The sequence below is a fragment of the Trachypithecus francoisi genome, unplaced genomic scaffold (assembly GCF_009764315.1).
Source record: "Trachypithecus francoisi isolate TF-2019V2 unplaced genomic scaffold, Tfra_2.0 Lachesis_group5, whole genome shotgun sequence".
Lineage (NCBI taxonomy): Eukaryota > Metazoa > Chordata > Mammalia > Primates > Cercopithecidae > Trachypithecus > Trachypithecus francoisi.
The window spans coordinates 146,586,683-146,606,978 of NW_022681470.1; the positions used below are offsets into that span (position 1 = coordinate 146,586,683).

The window sequence follows — 20,296 nt, forward strand, 5'->3', positions numbered from 1 at the left end:
ATCACTTTTGCACATGCTGTTCCTTCTACCTGGAGTGCCTTCCATGCCATCTTTCAGGTTTCTTCTCAAACGTCATATCCTCATTGAAGCCCTCCATTGAGCACCTTCTCTATAGATTGCTGCCCCACCCTGTCCTGTTATTCTCTTCCAGTGCTGAAGATCAGAGAGGTTAAGTCACTGGCTCACAGTCACACAGCAAGGATGGAGCTGAGCAACAAGCCCACAGATGTGGCCACCAGACCCCACGCTCTAACTTGCATCACGTCACGCCCAAAAGAGGGGCTCTCTATTCTTCAAGACGAAGCAGAGGCCACCCCCAGGCCCAGAACCTTCCAATGCTCATTGAGAATCAAGTCAAACTCATGCCACGACCTCAGGTCCCTGGAAGGCGCACGTCAGATTTCCCACAGTCAGCCAAGCACGAAGACTACAAATGCCCTGATGCCCCTGGATGCTGAAAGTTCCCTGAGAATTCTGGAGGGAAGGGTGAGCTCCCTGCCCCAGAGCTCACAAGGTGAGGCACCATGGCTCACTGTGGTTCCTTCAGTCTCCATCAAGAGGCATGGCCTGGGGACCTGGATCGGCTGGCTCGGGGGAACCAGTCATCCTTCACTGGGGGCAGGGGACTCCTGACCACCCAAAGAGGACAAAGCTGACCAGGAAAGACTGGTGCTGAGCATGCTGGCTGGGCGTGCTGGCTCACACCTGTAATCCCAGCACTTTGGGAGACCGAAGCAGGAGGAGCGCTGGAGCCAGGAGTTCAGGATCAGCCTGGGCAATATAATGAGACCCCATCTCCACAAAAATTAAAAACTTAGCCAGGTGTGATGGCATGCACCTATTGTCCCAGCGACTCAGGAGGCCGAGGTGGGAGGATCACTTGACCCCAGGAGGTGGAGGCTGCAGTGAGCCATTGTACTCCAGCCTGGGCAACAGAGCAAGACCCTGTCTCAAAAAATAAAAATAAGGAGAGACTCATGAGAGACAGCACCCAGGTCAGCCTCCTCTGCAGACAGAAATAATGATCAAGAAGCCCCTGTGTTGGCCGGGCACAGTGGCTCATGCCTGTAATTCCAGCACTTTGAGAGGCCGAGGCGGGCAGATCCCTTGAGGTCAAGAGTTTGAGACCAGCCTGGCCAATACGACAAAACCTCGTTTCTACTAAAAATACAAAAATTAGCCGGGCATGGTGGCGCATGCCTGTAATCCCAGCTACTTGGGAAGCTGAGGCAGAAGAATCGTTTGAACCTGGGAGGCAGAGGTTGCAGTGAACTGAGATCACGACACTGCACTCCAGCCTGGGTGACAGAGCAAGACTCTATCTCAAAAAAAAAAAAAAAAAAAAGCCCTTATGTTAAGGAACTGTGGCTCCATTTGCACCATAAAGACAAGCGAGGAAAATCCTTTTCCTTTTATAGTGAGAAACCAGCATGGTCTACACTTCTCCCTGTGGTCCACACAACCCTCAGCGACCAGCCCTGTCACCTCCCCTGTCCTTCCCCCCGTTTCTTTCTCCACCTCCTCACTCTGTTCCAGCCACACAGGCCTCCTCCCTGTTCCTCCAACACGACAGGCATGGTCCTGCCCCAGGGCCTTGGCATGTGCTGTGCCCTCTGCCTGCTAATGCTTCCTTATCCTTCAGGTCTCAACCCAAAGACACTGACACACTGGGCCAGGTGCCCTTGTGCAGTATACAACCTGCACAACCACACACAACCACTCTGGTATAAAATACAGAGCACGGCACACAGTAGGCACTCAATAAATGCACACTCTGATGATGATTTCTATCCCTCTGCTCCTCATACCTCTTTCTGAGTCCAGAGACACACAGAATTCAAAGACAATCTCAGAAACAGCCTTGGCTCCCACCCCAGGCTGAGAGCCATCCCCTGTCCCCTCCTCCCCAGACACCACACAGGACTCACTCCGGGCAAGGTCTTCTGCTCGTGCAGGGCAGTCTGAGCTTTGATGGCGGAATCCCGGGCACAGTAGGTGAGGAAGGCACAGCCTGGAAAGGAGAGAAACGGGCGTGTTAAGAGAGCTCCTGCACACCCATGGTCACAGCAGCACCACCCACAGTTGGCCACTAGGTGGAAGCAATCCAAGCTTCCATCCACAGACGCATAGATCTGTACAACCTGGTGCATCCACGCAACGGAATATTATTCAGCCAAGAAAAGGAAGGAAATTCTGACACAGGCTGCAACATGGATGCACCTTGAGGACGTCACTCTCAGTGAAATAAGCCAGACACAGTAGGACAAATCCTGTGTGATTCCACTCCTAGGAGGTCCCTAGAGTCATCAGATTCACAGAGACAGAAAGTAAAATGGGGAGGTGCGGGGGGCTGGGGAGGGGGATGAGGACTGAGTGCTTCATGGGAACAGAGTTTCAGTCTGGGAAGATGAGAAAGTTCTGGAGATGATGGTGGTGATGGTTGCACAACAGTGTGAATGTGCTTAATACCACTGAGCTGTGCAATTTTTATTTTTATTTATCTATTTTGAGATGGAGCCTGGTTCTGTCGCCCAGGCTGGAGTGCAGTGGCGCGATATCGGCTCACTGCAAGCTCCGCCTCCCAGGTTCGCGCCATTCTCCTGCCTCAGCCTCCCGAGTAGCTGGGACTACAGGCGCCCGCCATCACGCCCGGCTAATTTTTTGTATTTTTAGTAGAGACGGGGTTTCACTGTGTTAGCCAGGATGGTCTCGATTTCCTGACCTCGTGATCTGCCCACCTCGGCCTCCCAAAGTGCTGGGATTACAGGCGTGAGCCACCGCGCCTGGCCTGAGCTATGCATTTAAAAATGGTTAAGAGGTTAAGATGGTATATTTTAAGTTGTGTGTATATATATATATATTTTTTTTTTTTTTTTTTTTTTTTTTTTTGAGACAGAGTCTCACTCTGTCGCCCAGGCTGGAGTGCAGTGGCCGGATCTCAGCTCACTGCAAGCTCCGCCTCGCGGGTTTATGCCATTCTCCTGCCTCAGCCTCCCGAGTAGCTGGGACTACAGGCGCCCGCCACCCCGCCCGGCTAGTTTTTTGTATTTTTTAAATAGAGACGGGGTTTCACCGTGTTAGCCAGGATGGTCTCGATCTCCTGACCTCGTGATCGGCCCGTCTCGGCCTCCCAAAGTGCTGGGATTACAGGCTTGAGCCACCGCGCCCGGCCTTAAGTTGTGTATATCTTACTACAATTTCAAAAAATAAAAAGAGAAGAGGATGCTGGAGTCACCGTGTTTTGGGAGGGGACAGTGGAAGTGGCTCAGTGTTTTCCATCCCTTCTACCCCTGCGCATACATACATCCCCCAAAGGGTGAGCCCAGGAAGAGGGACAGAGGAGTCCCAGCCATTAACAAAGCCAGTGGCTGAGCTCAGAAAAGAGATGTTGAGAGTCCTGGACAAGGTGCGGTGAAGGGAGTGGGCAGAGGGGCTGCCCAGTGGGGAGGATGGGGAGGGCACTAGTGGTCCCAGAAAGATGGAAGAAGGCCTGGCCCTGGGATAGGGAGCAGTGGGCTCTGCCACTGACCAGCACTGTAGCCTTGGATCAGGCGCTCCCCGTTTCTGGCCCTCACTTTCCCCCATCAGAGGGAGAGGGGATGGTCTGAGAGGACCACAAGATGAACCAGCCAATGGATGGGGGTGGAGCTTGAGAGGGTGTGGCATGGTGGCAAAAATCAGGACCAATCAGGAGAGGTGAGGGGCGGGGCCAGCCCATGGAGTGGCCCAGAGTGAGGTTGTGATTGGATGACATTAGGGATGGGGGTAGGGTTGGAGGCAAGGGGCAGGACCAGCCCGGAAGTGACCAAGAGTGAGGCTGTGATTGGACATTAGGGGTGGGAGGCAAGGGGCGGGGCCAGCCCATAGAGTGACCCAGAGTGAGGCTGTGATTGGGCACATTAGGGATTGGAGGGTGGGAGGTGAGGGGTGGGGCCAGCCCTGGAGTGCCCCAGAGTGAGGCTGTGATTGGGCGACATTAGGGGTGGGAGACCCGAGACACTGATAGAGACAGAGACAGGAGACAAGCAAGTCAAGAGAACCCGCCCTTGCCCTGAAAGCCTAATTAAATCAAAAGTATTTTGAAAGACGTTTCCCCGAGGTGGGGTAGGGATTGCATACAGGAGGTCAGGGGTCCTGGGATGAACACAGGGGACTGAGTGGACCTGTTTGGGGACCTGTGAAATGAGATCATCGTTGGCTGCCCGATGTTGTCAAACCCTCTGTTCCGCCTCAAACCCCGCCCCTATGGTCCCTGGTCTCCCTGCTTGCTCCCCTCCCAGGGGCACTCTGTGCGGAGTTCTCCAGTGCCCACTTCTGCTCCAGGCCAGGCGCTAATTAAAGTGTCCACCTGCTGGTCGCTCCCACCAGCTGGGCTGTGTGGTGGGGAGGGGGTAGGGAATCCGAGTGAATCCCACCCCAGGTCCGAAAAGTCCCCTGGAACCTTGGGGGTACCAGGCAGAGCTGACAACGGTTTCCAGCACTGAAAAACCAAAAAAAGAAAGAAAGAAAAAGAAAAAGAAAAAGAAAATATTTGTGGTAGGAATGTAAAATGGTACGGCTCCTGCAGAAAACAGTTTGACAGGTCCTCCAAAAACGACACACAAAATTACCAAGGAACCCAGCAATTCCACTTTCGGGTGTATATTCCGAAGAATTGAAAGCAGAGACTCGAACAGAGACATTTGGATAACAATGTTGATAGCAGTAAGATTCATTGTCGCCGAAAGGCGGAAGCAGCCAAGGCGACCATTCACAGATGAATGGATCAGTACAATATGGTCGACCCACACAATGGAATATTATCCAGCCACAAAAAGGAAGGAAATTCTGATACCTGATACAACATGGGCGAATCTTGAGAACGCCATGCTCAGTGAAATAAGCCAGACACAAAAGGACAGACAGAGGTTTTACAGGAGGACCACAGAGCCGTCAGACTCACAGAGATGGAAAGGAGGATGGGGGGTGCCAGGGGCTGGGGAGGGGGACAGGGAGTGAGTGTTCTACGGGGATAGAGTTTCAGTTTGGGAAGATGAGAACATTCTGGAGGCCGGGCAAGGTGACTCTTGTCTGTCATCCCAGCACTTTAGGAGGCCAAGGCGGGAGGATCACTTGAGCCCAGGAGTTGGAGGCTGCAGTGAGCTATGATCGCAACACTGCAATCCAGCCTAGGCAATAGAGTAAGACCCTGTCTCTAAAATAAAATAAAATAAAATAAAAAAATAAAATAAAATAAAATAAAGTTCTGAAGATTAGATAGTGGTGATGATTGCAGAACAATGTGAGTGTACTTAATGCCACTGAACTGTATGCTTAAAAATGGTTAAGATGAGGCCGGGCGCGGTGGCTCAAGCCTGTAATCCCAGCACTTTGGGAGGCCAAGGCGGGCGGATCACGAGGTCAGGAGATCGAGACCATCCTGGCTAACACGGTGAAACCCCGTCTCTACTAAAAAGTACAAAAAACTAGCCGGGCAAGGTGGCGGGCGCCTGTAGTCCCAGCTACTCGGGAGGCTGAGGCAGGAGAATGGCGTGAACCCGCGAGGCGGAGCTTGCAGTGAGCTGAGATCTGGCCATTGCACTCCAGCTTGGGGGACAGAGCGAGACTCCGTCTAAAAAAAAAAAAAAAAAAAAAAAATGGTTAAGATGGGTTGGGTGCAGTGGCTCACGCCTGTAATCCCAGCACTTTGGGAAGTAGAGGTGGGTGGATCACCTGAGGTTAGGAGTTCAGACCAGCCTGGTCAATAAGGTGAAACCCTATCTCTACTAAAAATACAAAAAAAAAAAAAAAAAAAATTAGCCAGGTGTGGTGGTGGGCACCTATAATCCAGGTACTTGGGAGGCTGTGGCATGAGAATTGTTTGAACTCGGGAGGCAGAGGTTGCAATGAGCCGAGATCACACCACTGCACTCCAGTCTGGGCAAGACAGCGAGATGCTATCTCAATTTTTAAAAAAAATTTTAAGGGTTAAGAGGGTACATTTCATATTATGAATATTTCACCACAGTAAAACATTGTAATTGGGATATATTACCAACACACCCCTCTGAAAAGTGCAGAACATGTAAACGTGCAATGTAACAAATGATTATAAAGCCATCCAACTATCTCTTGGGTCAAGACATGGAAAGTGAGGTCGGGTGCAGTGGCTCACTCCTGTAATCCCAGCATTTTGGGAGGCTGAGGCGGGAGGATAGCTAGAGCTCACAATTTCAAGACCAGCCTGGGCAACATGGCGAAACCCCATCTCTATAAAAAATACAAAATTTAGGCCGGGTGCGATGACTCACGTCTATAATCCCAGCACTTTGGGAGGCCGAGGTGGGTGGATCACGAGGTCAGGAGATCGAGACCATCCTGGCTAACACAGTGAAACTCTGTCTCTACTAAAAATACAAAAAACTAGCCGGGCGTGGTGGCGGGCGCCTGTAGTCCCAGCTACTCGGGAGGCTGAGGCAGGAGGATCGCTTGAGCCCAGGGTGTGGAGTTTGCAGTGAGCTGCGATTGTGCCACTGCGCTCCAGCCTGGGTGGTAGAGTCAGACTCTATCTCAACAACAACAAAAGTAGAAAGTGGCAGCCACCATGAAGCCACCAGAAGTCCTAGTGCCCCCCACTGCAGCACAGCCCCCTCCATCCTGCAGGGGTAACCACCCCAGCTCTTGTGTATGCCTTCATGATGGTGTCCCCACCACGTGCACATCACATATCAATGTGATTGACTGCTTCCTGTTTTTGGACTTACATAAACGAAATCATAGCACAGGTCCACCCCTGTGTTCAGCTTCTTTCATTCAATATACAGTCAACAGCACATGGTTGTGTGTATTAGGGGTGAATTCCTTTATGTTTCTGGGTAGTGTTGTGTCCTATGAATATACTACAAATTGCTTATCCATTCTCCCGTGGGTGGGCATTTGGGTTATTTGCTATTTGGGGCAATTATTAATAAAGTTGCTCTGCAACAGTCTTGTCCATTTTTTTTTTTTCTTTGAGACAGGGTCTTGCTCTGTTGCCCAGGCTGGAGTGCAGTGGTGTGATCACAGCTCACTGCAGCTTCCACTTCTTGGGCTCACGTGATTCTCTAGCCTCAGCCTCCCAAGTAACTGGGACCACAGTTGCATGCCACGACACCCAGCTGTTATTATTATTATTAGAGATGGGGTCTTGCTATGTTGCTCAGGCTGGTCCTGAACTCTTGGGCTCAAGTGATCCTCTTGCCTTGGCTTCCCAAAGTGCTGGGATTATAGGCATGAACCACCGCACCCAGCACACACACACACACACACACACACAGAGAGAGAGAGAGAGAGAGACAGAGACAGAGACAGAGACAGAGACTGATTCTCAATCTATCGCCCAGGCTGAAGTGCAGTGGTGTGATCACAGATCACTGCAGCTTCCACTTCTTGGGCTAACGTGATCCTCTGACCTCAGCCTCCCAAGTAACTGGGACCACAGTTGCATGCCACGACACCCAGCTGTTGTTATTATTATTATTATTATTATTATTATTAGAGATGGCGTCTTGCTATGTTGCTCAGGCTGGTCCTAAACTCTTGGGCTCAAGTGATCCTCCCACCTTGGCTTCCCAAAGTGCTGGGATTACGGGCATGAGCCACTGCACCCAGCCTTGTCCATATATAGAGAGAGAGCCAGAGAGAGGGAGAGAGACTGAGTCTCGATCTATCACCTAGACTGGAGTGCAGTGGCACAATCTCAGCTCACTGCAACCTCCCCCTCCTGGGTTCAAGCAATTCTCCTGTCTCAGCCTCCCGAGTAGCTGGGATTACAGGCGTGCACCACCACGCCCGGCTAATTTTTGTATTTTTAATAGAGATGGGGTTTCACCATGTTGTCCAGGCTGGTCTCAAACTCCTGACCTCAAGTGATCCACCCACCTCGACCTCCCAAATTGCTGGGATTATTGGCTTGAGCCACCGCGCCTGGCCTTGTCCATATATTTTAATGCAAAAAGCATACCCAGGAGGGAAGCGCCGGTCATAAGACAGGCGCGTGTTTAACTTTCATCGATTCCTTCAAATCGTTTTCTGAAGTGGGTTGTGCCTATGTCGGGCTCTATTAGTGCTTCGTCTTCACTAACGCTTGGTTTTTGCCAACCTTTTAAATGTTAGTCATTAAGGTGGGCGTGCAGTTGTATTTCATTGAGATTGTAATGCACCTTCCAAGAACTGTTAATGAAGCTGGGCACCTTGTCACTTTGGAGGAGAGTCTATGTGCTCATCCTTCCTGTCGTCGTTGTTATATGTGATGGTCTATTTTCTTCTTGATGTTTCTGTTTTCTGAATTTTATTCCCCAAGCTCTTCAAAAGAACTACACTAAGACAATTCAGCCCTAAGGCCTGAGAGAAATCAGGTCTGACCGGTAAGAAATTGGGCTGCAGGCAGATGTAAGATAAGGGTAAAAAACTTTCTTCCTAGGTTCCTTTTTTTTTTTTTTTTTTTTTTTGCCTGTGGACTCCTTGTCTGCAGGGTGTGGAGGGTGGTGGCCCTAGGAGGGTAGCGGGGTGGGCAGGTGCCCTGAGCAACATTTAAGGCCATCAGCACCAGGGTCTGGGAGCCCTGCAGTGAAAGGGAAAGAAACACCACACACTACACACATACACATCACACACCACACACTACACACACACACAGATACACACACACACAGATACACACACCACATACTACACACACACAGATACACACACCACACACCACACACACACAGATACACACACTACACACACCACACACTACACACACACAGATACACACACACACATACACACACCACACACTACACACACACAGATACACACACCACACACTACACACACACAGATACACACACACAGATACACACCACACACTACACGCACACACAGATACACACCCACACACTACACACACACACCATACACACACAGATATACACACCACACACTACACACACACACAGATATACACACCACACACTATACACACACAGATACACACACCACACACTACACACACACACACCACACACTATACACACACTACACACACCACACACTACACACACACACAGATACACACACCACACAACACACACACACACCCCACACACTACACACACACACCACACACACTACACACACACAGATACACACACCACACACTACACACACAGATACACACACCACACACTACACACACACAGATACACACACTACACACACACACAGATACACCACATACTACACACACAGATACACACACATATATATACACACACCACACACTACACACACACACAGATACACACACCACACACACAGATACATAAACACACCACACACTACACACACACACAGATACACACACACACCACACACTACACACACCACACACTACACACACACACACCACGCACTACACACACACACAGATGCATACATACACCACACACTATACACACACAGAGATACACACACCACACACTACACACACACACACAGACACACCACACACTACACACACACAGATGCATACACACAACACATACACACGCAGACAAGACGCATGCACAACACACACATGCACAGATGCATGCACACACCACATACTACACACACATGGATGCATACACACACCACACACTACACACACACGCACAGATGCATGCACACGCCAAACACTACACACACACAGATGCATATACACAACACATACACACACACGCAGACAAGACACATGCACACACCACACACTACACACACACACACAGATGCATACACACACAACATACGCACACATATACGCAGACAAGATGCATACAAATACCACACACACACGCACAGATGTATGCACACACCACACATGACACACAAGGCATGCACAACACACCACACACACGCACAGATGCATACACACCACACACTACACACACAATGCATGCAAAACACACACTATGCACACACACGCACAGATGCATACACACACCACACACGCACACACACGCAGACAAGACACATATGCACCACACACAGATGCATGCACATACGACACATTACACACACATGCACAGATGCTTGCACACACTACACACACATACACACAATGCATGCACACCATACACACTACACACATACAGATGCATGCACACACCACACACTACATACACACACAATGCAATACATGCACACCACATACACGACACACACACATACTGCATGCATACCAGACACACACATGCACGCACGCACAGGCCCATGCAAACGCCACACACAGACGCATGCTCACAAAAGCCCGCCCTGCCGCTGTCCCTGGTGCTGAAAATCTTCCCTATGGCTTCCGTGATCTCTTGGCCCAACCTCTTCTTGGCTTCTATGCTTGTTGTTTCTAGCTGGTGAAAATGCGTAATGTTTACCCACTCCCGGATAAATAGAGCTTTGATTCACAGTTCCTGCTATAGGCTGAATGTGCTTCTCCCCCTCTGCAAATTCATCATTTGCAGTCCTAACCCTCAGGACCTCCGAATGTGACTTCATTTGGAAACGGGGTCATTGCAGATGGAATTAGTCAACATGAGGTCATCGGGGTGGGCCCTGATCCAATAAGACTGGTGCCCTTATAAAAAATGGAAAAGTAGACACAGAGACACGCACAGTAAGGAGGATATGAAGATGGAGGCGGTGATAGGACAATGAGTTTACAAGACAAGGAACGCTACAGGGGAACGGCCTGGATAAAACGCTCCCTCACAGCCTCAGAAGGAACCAGCCCTGCCAATACCTTGATCTCGAGCTTCTGGCCTCCAGGACTGAGCAAAAATAAATTTCTGTTGTTTAAGCCACCCTGTCTGTGGTATGTGGTTACGGCAGCACCTGCAAACACCAGTTCCCCATCAGCGCAGATGTGTGGTGATGTTAATAAAGTCCATTGGGGCCAGGTGTGGTGGTTCGAGCCTGTAATCCCAGCACTTTGGGAGGCCGAGATGGGCGGATCACGAGGTCAGGAGATCGAGACCATCCTGGCTAACACGCTGAAACCCCATCTCTACTAAAAAAAAATACAAAACACTAGCCAGGCGAGGTGGTGGGCGCCTGTAGTCCCAGCTACTCGGGAGGCTGAGGCAGGAGAATGGTGTGAACCTGGGAGGCGGAGCTTGCAGTGAGCTGAGATCCGACCACTGCACTCCAGCCTGGGCAGGGCGAGACTCCGTCTCAAAATAAAATAAAATAAAATAAAGTCCATTGGACCAGGTGTGGTGGCTTACACCTGGAATCCCAGCACCTTGGGAGGCTGAGGCAGAAGGATCGCTTGAGTCCAGGAGTTTGAGACCAGCCTGGGCAACGTAGTGAAATTCCACCTCTACAAATAATTTTAAAAAGTAGCTGGGTGTTGGCTTGTGCCTGTGGTCCCAGTTACTCAGGAGGCCAAGACAGGAGAATCACTTGAGCCTGGGCAGTCGAGGTTGCAGTGAGGCATGATTGCATCACTGTGCTCCAGCCTGGCTCCAGCCAAGGTTTTGCGACATAGCAAAGCCTTGTCTCAAAAAGACTCCATTGGTATTTAATATTAATAAGCTTATACTCACACAAAAAATTACAAAACAAAAACACACACAAAGACCCCCCCAAAAAATTAAAAACCAGAAAAACAGAAAAAAACTGAAAAAGAAAAGAATAAGCTTATACTCTATAGTAACTCATTTAATACTCATAGTAGCCTCTATGAAGTAGCTGATGGCATTGTTCCCATTTTACAGATGAGAGACGGGGGCACAGAGAGGGGAAGTGGCTTGCCCAAGGTCACACAGGTGGTAAGTAGAATGTCCAGGCTTTATTATTATTATTATTATTATTATTATTATTATTTGAGATGGAGTCTCACTCTGTTGCTCAAGCTGGAGTGCAGCAGCACCATCTCAACTCACTGCAACCTCCACCTCCCAGGTTCAAACGACTCTCCTGTATCAGCCTCCTGAGTAGCTGTGATTACAGGTACCTGCCACCAAGCCCAGCTAATTTTTTTTTTTTTTTTAGATGGAATCTTGCTCTGTTGCCCAGGCTGGAGTGTACTGGCATGATCTCGGCTCACTGTAACCTCCACCTCCCAAGTTCAAGCGATTCTCCTGCCTCAGCCTCCCAAGTAGCTGGGATTACAGGCACCGGCCACTGTGCCCAGCTAATTTTTGTATTTTTTAGTAGAGACAGGGTTTTCACCATCTCGACCAGGCTGGTCTCGAACTCCCGACCTCATGATCCACTCACCTCAGCCTCTCAAAGTGCTGGGATTACAGGTGTGAGTCACTGCACCGGGCCACGTTTTTGTATTTTTAGTAGAGATGGAGTTTCACCATGTTGGCCAGGCTGGTCTCGAACTGCTGACCTCAGGTGATCCACCCACCTTGGCCTCCCAAAGTACTGGGATTACAGGCATAAGCCACCATGCCCGGCCAATTTTTTGTATTTTTAGTAGAAACAGGGTCTCACCATGTTGGTCAGGCTGGTCTTGAACTCCTGACCTCAAGTAATCTGCCCGCTTCAGTCCCCCAAAGCACTGGGATTACAGGTGTGAGCCACCGTGCCCAGCCAAATGTCCAGGACTTAAACCTAGGTAGTCTAGCTCTGCAGACCGTGCACTAACCACTGAGATCCACTGCCTGGTGTTCACATCTTTTCCAAAATTCTCACCCGAGGAACATGAGGAAGGACACAACCTCTTGCCATACCTGCTTCCCTAGAAATAACCTTAAAATAGTGCCACTTTGGGCCGGGCACGGTAGTTCATGCCTGTAATCCCAGCACTTTGCAAGGTCAAGGCAGGTGGATCACCTGAGGTCAGGAATTCGAGACCAGCCTGACCAACATGGTGAAACCCTGTCTCTACTAAAAATACAAAACTTAGCCGGGCGTGGTGGCACGCGCCTGTGGTCCCAGCTACACAGTAGGCTGAGGCATGAGAATCGCTTGAACCCGGGAGATGAGGTTGGAGTGAGCTGAGGTCATGCCATTGCACTCCAGCCTGGGCGACAGAGGGAAACTCTGTCTCAAACAAACAAACAACAACAACAGAAACTAGTGCCACCTTTCTCAGAAACATGAGGCTGGATCAAATGCTGAGGGCCCTGTGGATCCCGTTTCAACTGTGAGAGCTCTGGTTGGTTGCACCCTAGACCCAGAGGGACCCCCCCTGAAGGAAGACTCAGCCTGAGCCACAGCTTATCCCCCACCCACGCCAGGTGAGCCTCTCACCGTGTCCCAGCTCCAGCCACTCCCACCCCACACACCTGCCCCAGATGGCAAGGGGACTAGAGCCAGGTGTGCAGCCTCCCTGCACATCTGGAGAGCCTTGGGGTTCTGGAAGGGGTGGACAGGGAAGTCCCACCTGGGGTCAATGGCTCAGAAGGCTCAGTGATTGTCAGTTTGCACCCACCCTATTTTCAAAGCCCAGACAGGAACTGATCTTCAAGTTCATAGACAACGCACTGCACACAAATCCCTCGAGACCCAAGGGTATATCGGGGACCAAGGTGGGGGATCCTTGGGGAACATGAGATCTGCTCAATGGATAAGTTTCTCCAGCCCGGGCAGCTGGGGACCTCAGCCCAAAAAGACACTCCAGTCTCCAGCCCAGGAAAATGCTCTTTTTTGGGAAGTGACTGTGGTCCCCCTGCTAGGAAGAGGCAGAGCCTGACACTCCCCTCCCCTCCACACTCTGTGTGGTCAGCCCGGGCCAAGAGAAGGGTAGAAGGGCTGGGGATGCTCTGAAGGCAGGGCGGTTCTGCCTGGAGAGGACTTCCTGAAGGATGCTTTTGGAGCTGGGTCCATAGAAGAGCCTGCCTGGTGTGTGGGATATAGGCTTTCAGAAGTGTGTGGTAGGGCTGGGCGCAGTGGCTCATGTCTGTAATCCCAGCACTTTGGGAGGCCGAGGCAGGTGGATCACCTGAGGTCAGGAGTTCAAGACCAGCCTGGCCAACATGGTGAAACCCCCTCTCTACTAAAAATACAAAAATTAGCTGGGTGTGGTGGCTCACGCTTGTAGTTCCAGCTACTCGGGAGGCTGAGGCACAAGAATGACTTTTGAACATGGGAGGCAGAGGTTACAGTGAGTCGAGATTGTGCCACTGCGTTCCAGCCTGGGTGACAGAGTGAGACTCCATCTGAAAAAAAAAAGAAAGAAAGAAAAAGAAAGGCCAGGTGCAGTGGCTCATGCCTGTAATCCCAACACTTTGGGAGGCACAGGCGGGCAGATCATTTGAAGTAAGGAGTTCAAGACCAGCCTGGCCAACGTGATGAAATCCTGTCTCTACTAAAAATACAAAAAATTAGCTGGGCGTGGTGGCACACGCCTGTAATTCCAGCTACTCAGGAGGCTGAGGCAGGAGAATCACTTGAACTCGGTAGAGGTTGCAGTGAGCCAAGATCTTGCCACTGCACTCCAGCCTGAGCAACAAAGCAAAACTCTTGCCTCAAAGAAAAAAAAAAAAAAAAGTGTGTTGCAGGAGGTGGGAGGTGCCATTGAAGGGGACAGATGGGGGTGAAAGGCTTTGAGCAATAGGCAAAGAACTGTTGGACTGATGTCAAGGGCAGTGGGGAGCCACGGAAGGTGTTTGAGCAGGGGTGGGGCACAGTCAGAGGTGTGTGCAGGAAAGGGCCTTCTGGGGCCAGCACAAAGAAGGGACTGGAGTGTAGGACAGAAGGCTGGAGGCCAGCGACGGGGGAGTCAAGGTCAGGACGGGAGAAGATGAAGACTGAATCAGGGGGCCATGGGGACAAAGACAGGAACATCTAAGGCAGGGCTTTGGTGGGGGGCAAGGGGAGGGGAGGGAGGAGGCAAGGATGGCTGGGACGCGTTTGGATGGTGGGGTGTGAGGATGCAATGGGTTGAATGGTGTTTTCTTGAAAAAGAGCTACATCAATCCTGAGCCTGGGCAACACAGTGAGATCCCAACTCTACTGAAAACAAAAAAAAAGTTAGCCTGGCATGGTGGCTCACATCTGTAGTACCAGGTACTCGGGATGCTGAAGTGGGAGGATGGCTTGAGCCCAGGAGTTTGAGACGAGCCTGGGCAACATAGGGAGACCCCATCTCTAGTAAAAATTAAAAACAATTAGCCAGGCATGGTGGCGCACAGTTGCAGTCCCAGCCAGTCAGGGGGCTGACACGGGAGGATTGCTTGAGCTCAGGAGTTTGCACCAGCCTGGGCGACGTAGTGAGACCTTGTCTCTACTAAAAATAAAAAATAAAAAATTAGCTGGGTGTGGTGGTTCACGCCTGTAGTTCCAGCTACTAAAGAGGCTGAGGTGGGAGGATCCCTTGAGCCTGGGAGGTTGAGGCTACAGCAAGCTATGATCATAACACTGCACTCTAGCCTGGGTGACAGAGGGAGAATCTGTCTCAAAAAAAATTAAAATTAATTTTATAAAATTTTTAAAAAGATATCGCCCCTCTAGAACCTGAAATGTGACCTGATCTGGAAAAAGAGACTTTCAGATTTCAATAAGGAACTCGGGATGAAGTCATCCTAGATGAAGGCGGGCCCCAAACACAAGGACAAGCATCCTTATTTTTATTTATTTATTTATTTATTTATTTATTTATTTATTTATTTATTGAAATGGAGTCTCGCTCTGTTGCCCAGGCTGGAGTGCAATGGTGCAATCTCGGCTCACTACAACCTCCACCTCCCAGGTTCAAGCGAGTCTGCCTTAACCTCCTGAGTACTGGAATTACAGGCGCCCACCACCACACCCTGCTAATTTTGTATTTTTCGTAGAGACGGGGTTTCGTCATGTTGGCCAGGTTGGTCTTGAACTCTCGACCTCAAGTGAACCACCCGCCTCGGCCTCCCAAAGTGCTGGGATTACAGGTGTGAGCCACCACGCCCAGGCTCAAGTGTCCTTATAACACAGAGGAGAGGAGATGCAGACGCAAAGACGATGGAGCAGAGACCACAGCGATGCGTCCTCCAGCCAATGACACCTGGAGTTCCCAGAAGCTGGAAGAGACAAGAAGGACCCTCCCCTAGGGCCTTGGAGAAAGTGAGGTCCTACCCACACCTTGATAGTTGATTTCTGAACTCCAGGACTGGGAGAGGCTATACCAAGCCCCTCAGTTTGTGGTCATTTGTTATGGAAGCCCTGGGACAACTAACCCAGGTGGGAACCCAAGAGAAAGTGCACTTTGGAAGAAAGACATGAACCTGGTTTGGGCCCTGCGGGATCTCAGGGTTTGGGGGATATCAGAGGGAAGTACTGTCAGAGGCGTTTGAACCAGAGCAACTCCATCTTGAATAGGAGTTTAGTAACTGGGATTACAATTCGTGCCACTACCACCCGGCTAATTTTTTTATTTTTAGTAGAGAGGGGGTTTCACCACCACGTTGGCCAGCCTGGGTCTTGAACTCCTGACCTCAGATGACCCATCCGCCTCGGCCTCCCAAAGTGCTGGGATTACAGGCGTGAGCCACGGCGCCCAGCCAAGTTAGGCATTCTTTTTTTTTTTTTTTTTTTTTTGAGACGGAGTCTCGCTCTGTCGCCCAGGCTGGAGTGCAGTGGCCGGATCTCAGCTCACTGCAAGCTCCGCCTCCCGGGTTTACGCCATTCTCTCGCCTCAGCCTCCCGAGTAGCTGGGACTACAGGCGCCCGCCATCTCGCCCGGCTAATTTTTTGTATATTTTAGTAGAGACGGGGTTTCACCGTGTTAGCCAGGATGGTCTCGATCTCCTGACCTCGTGATCCGCCCGTCTCGAAGTTAGGCATTCTTAATCACAAGATGAGATGGGAGGTTGGCAGAATGGTATCAAAAGATACAGGTCGTAAAGACCCTGCTTGTAAAACAGGATGTGGTAAATAAGCTGCCAAAACCCACTCAAACCAAGATGGGGGTGAAAGTGACCTCTAGTCATCCTCACTGCTCATTACACACTAATTGTAATGCATTAGCATGCTAAGAGACACTCCCACCCACACCATGACAGCTTACAAACGCCATGGCAACGTCAGGAAATTATCCTAAAAGTGGAGGACCCTTCAGCTCCAGGAACTGCCCACCCCTTTCCTGGGAATCTCAAGAATAATCCACCTCTTGTTTAGCATATGATCAAGGAGTCACCATAAAAATAGCCAACAGGCCAGGCGCGGTGACTCAAGGCAGACGGATTGCTCAAGGTCAGGAGTTTGAGACCAGCCTGGCCAAAAGGGTGAAACCCCATCTCTACTAAAAATACAAAAAATTAGCCTGGCATGGTGGTGGCCTGCGCCTGTAAGCCGGGAGGTTTACAGGAACCTGGAGGCGGAGGTTGCAGTGAGCCGAGATCGCGCCACCGCACTCCAGCCTGGGCAACAGAGGGAGACTCCATCTCAAAAAAAAAAAAAAAAAAAAAGTAAAGTAATAAAGAATGACTACTCCGCAGGCAGAGCAGCCGCCTGGACTGCTTGTTGGCTATGTTTTTTTTTTTTTTTTTTGAGACGGAGTCTCGCTCTGTCGCCCAGGCTGGAGTGTAGTGGCCGGATCTCAGCTCACTGCAAGCTCCGCCTCCCGGGTTTACACCATTCTCCTGCCTCAGCCTCCCGAGTAGCTGGGACTACAGGCCCCCTCCACCTCGCCCGGCTAGTTTTTTGTAGTTTTTTTTTTTTAGTAGAGACGGGGTTTCACCATGTTAGCCAGGATGGTCTCGATCTCCTGACCTCCTGATCTGCCCATCTCGGCCTCCCAAAGTGCTGGGATTACAGGCGTGAGCCACTGTGCTCAGCCCTTTCTTTTTTTGCTGGTTTTTTGTTTTGTTTTGTTCTGTTTTGTTTGAGACAGAGTCTCACTCTGTTGCCCAGGCTAGAGTGCAGTAGTATGATCTCAACTCACGGCAACCTCTGCCTCCTGGGTTCAAGCGATTCTCCTGCCTCAGCCTCCCAAGTGGCTGGGATCACAGGCTTGTACCCTCAGATCCGGCTATTTTTTGTTTGTATTTTTCATAGAGATGGGGTTTTGTCATGTTGGCCATGCTGGTCTCAAACTCCTGGCCTCAGGTGATCACCCACTTCAGCCTCCCAAAGTGCTGGGATCATAGGCGTGAGCCATCGCGCCTGACCTAGATTCATTTTTATCCCTCCCCTCCCCGCCATGCCTAGCACAGAGTCATTCAATATTCCTGAGAACCTACTATGCACCAGTGATGCTGGGGAAACAGAGACAAGACATTGCTATTCATCCGCTCCTTCGTTCCCCAGCCAGGATCTCCCCTCCCATCTCAGCCACTTTGATCCTGAACCTCCTGCATGATGGGGGTCCCCACGTTCTTGGTCTTTAACTCAGTTCTGTAATCTAGTGATTAGAGATAAGGATCAAAGCCAGCTCAGTACCTTTCTGCTGTGTGTTCTTGGGCCAGCCACTTAACCTCTCTGAGCCTTCATAGTCTCATCCATAAAATGGGAACCACAATGCCACACATGCACTGAAAGGACACAGGACCCTCCCTTCTTCACCCACCCAGCTTCACTGCTCATCCTCTCCACTTCCTCCTCCACCTTCCCAGCCCAAAGCTCTCCCCAGCTTCACTAGGAAAACCAAGACAGACGGGCTCTCCGTCCCCATTTTACTGTCCCTCAATGCACACATAAATGCCTTGATTCCTGTTCTGAGGCCCTGGTGTCCTCCTCCTGGACCCTACATCAACCATGCTGCCTCCAAATGAGGTCCATCCCTGCTGGCTGCAGCTCCTCAGCCTCCATGCTGCCTGCTCCTCTGCACAGCCTGACATATGGGGGTTCCTTGGGGCTCATTCTGGATCCCTGATCTCTTGCCCAGGCATCTTGACTCCTATGGCTTTGGTCCCCATCATTACACCAGGAATTTCCCCATCCATACACCCACCCAACTGTTCACCCATCCACTTGTCCATCATCCAGTCAACCATCCTCCCACCTATTCATCCATCCATCCATTCATTCATCCATCCACCCACCCCTCCACACATTCATCCATCCATCCACTCATCCATCTATCCATCCATCCATCCATCCATCCACTCATCCAGCCATCCTCCCACCTATTCATCCATCCACACATTCATCCATCCACCCACTCATCCATCTACCCATCCATCCATCCATCCATCCATCCACCCACTCTTTCAGCCATCCTCCCACCTATTCATCCATCCATCCATTCATTCATCCATCCACCCACCCATCCACACATTCATCCATCCACTCACTCATCCATCTACCCATCCATCCATTCATCCATCCATCCATCCGTCCGTCCGTCCACTCATCTACCCATCCTCCCACCTATTCATCCATCCATTCATTCATCCATCCTGTGTGGCTGGAGCAGAGTGAGGAGGAGAGAGGGGGCAGCAGATGGTAGGAAGAGGATGGAGCAGGTCATGCAGGACCTTGTGGGCCTCGGGGAGGACTTGGGTTTTTACTCTAAGGCGGGTGGGAGCCATGGAGGGCTGCAGGCAGAGGAGGGACGGGTCCTGACTCAGGTGCTCACGGGCGCCCTCTGGTGGCTGCTGAGGGGAGGACAGACTGTGGGGCGCAAAGATGGGAGCCAGGGACAGCGGCACAAGGGACTGCACTGGTCCAGGTGAAAGATGAGGGGGCTGGACCAGGTGAAAGCAGAGGAGAGAGAAGTGGGCAGATCCTAGAGAGGGTTTGAAGGCAGAACCATCAGAATCCGCTGATGGAGGATTAGGAGTTGTTGTTGTGAGACAGGGAAGTCAAGGGCATTCCGAACTTTTGTCCTAAGCACCTTCAGGCCTCATCCGCAGGACACTGCACTGTGTACCAACTGCCCAAGCCAGGTCCCTGGTGTCTGCTGGACCAGGGTTTCTCAGCTTCCCCACTGTGGATGCTTGGGGCCGGATCATCTGTCACCCTGGGCACTGTGGGGTATTGAGCAGCATTCCTGGCCTCCACCCACTCAACACCGCTCACAGCCAGAAGCACCCCCAAACCATGACAACCACAAATGTCTCCAGACATTGCCAAGTGTCCCAAAATAACTCCCATTGAGAACCACATCATGGCTGGGCGCAGTGGCTCACACTTATAATCTCAATGCTTTGGGAGGCCAAGGCGGGAAGATTGCTTGAGCCCAGGAGTTTGAGACCAGACTTAGCAACATAGTGAGACGTCAATCTCTTGAAAGAGGGAGGGGGAGAGAGAGAGAGAGAGACAGAGACAGAGACAGAGAGAGAGAGCCACATCACTAGATCCCTTCCTCTTCCTCACCTCCCCTGTCAAGAGCTGGTGAGTTGACCTCCTCTCCTCTGCCGGCGCCTCCAGTTCTCTACGTGTA

The 20,296-nt window shown here is 50.8% G+C and overlaps 1 protein-coding gene across 8 annotated transcripts in view; it reads right to left on the reverse strand.

Moving 5' to 3' along the window:
• CELF5 (CUGBP Elav-like family member 5) overlaps positions 1–20,296 on the reverse strand; it is a 76,847-nt gene that overhangs the window by 47,152 nt on the left and 9,399 nt on the right. For all 8 annotated transcript variants that reach the window (XR_004434078.1, XM_033198207.1, XM_033198208.1 and 5 more), the window contains exon 2: positions 1,929–2,011. Coding sequence is in view for 7 of the 8 variants with exons in the window: in XM_033198207.1 (XP_033054098.1) it covers positions 1,929–2,011 (83 nt within the window). In the remaining variant the exon portion in view is untranslated. The remainder of the gene's footprint in view (positions 1–1,928; positions 2,012–20,296) is intronic.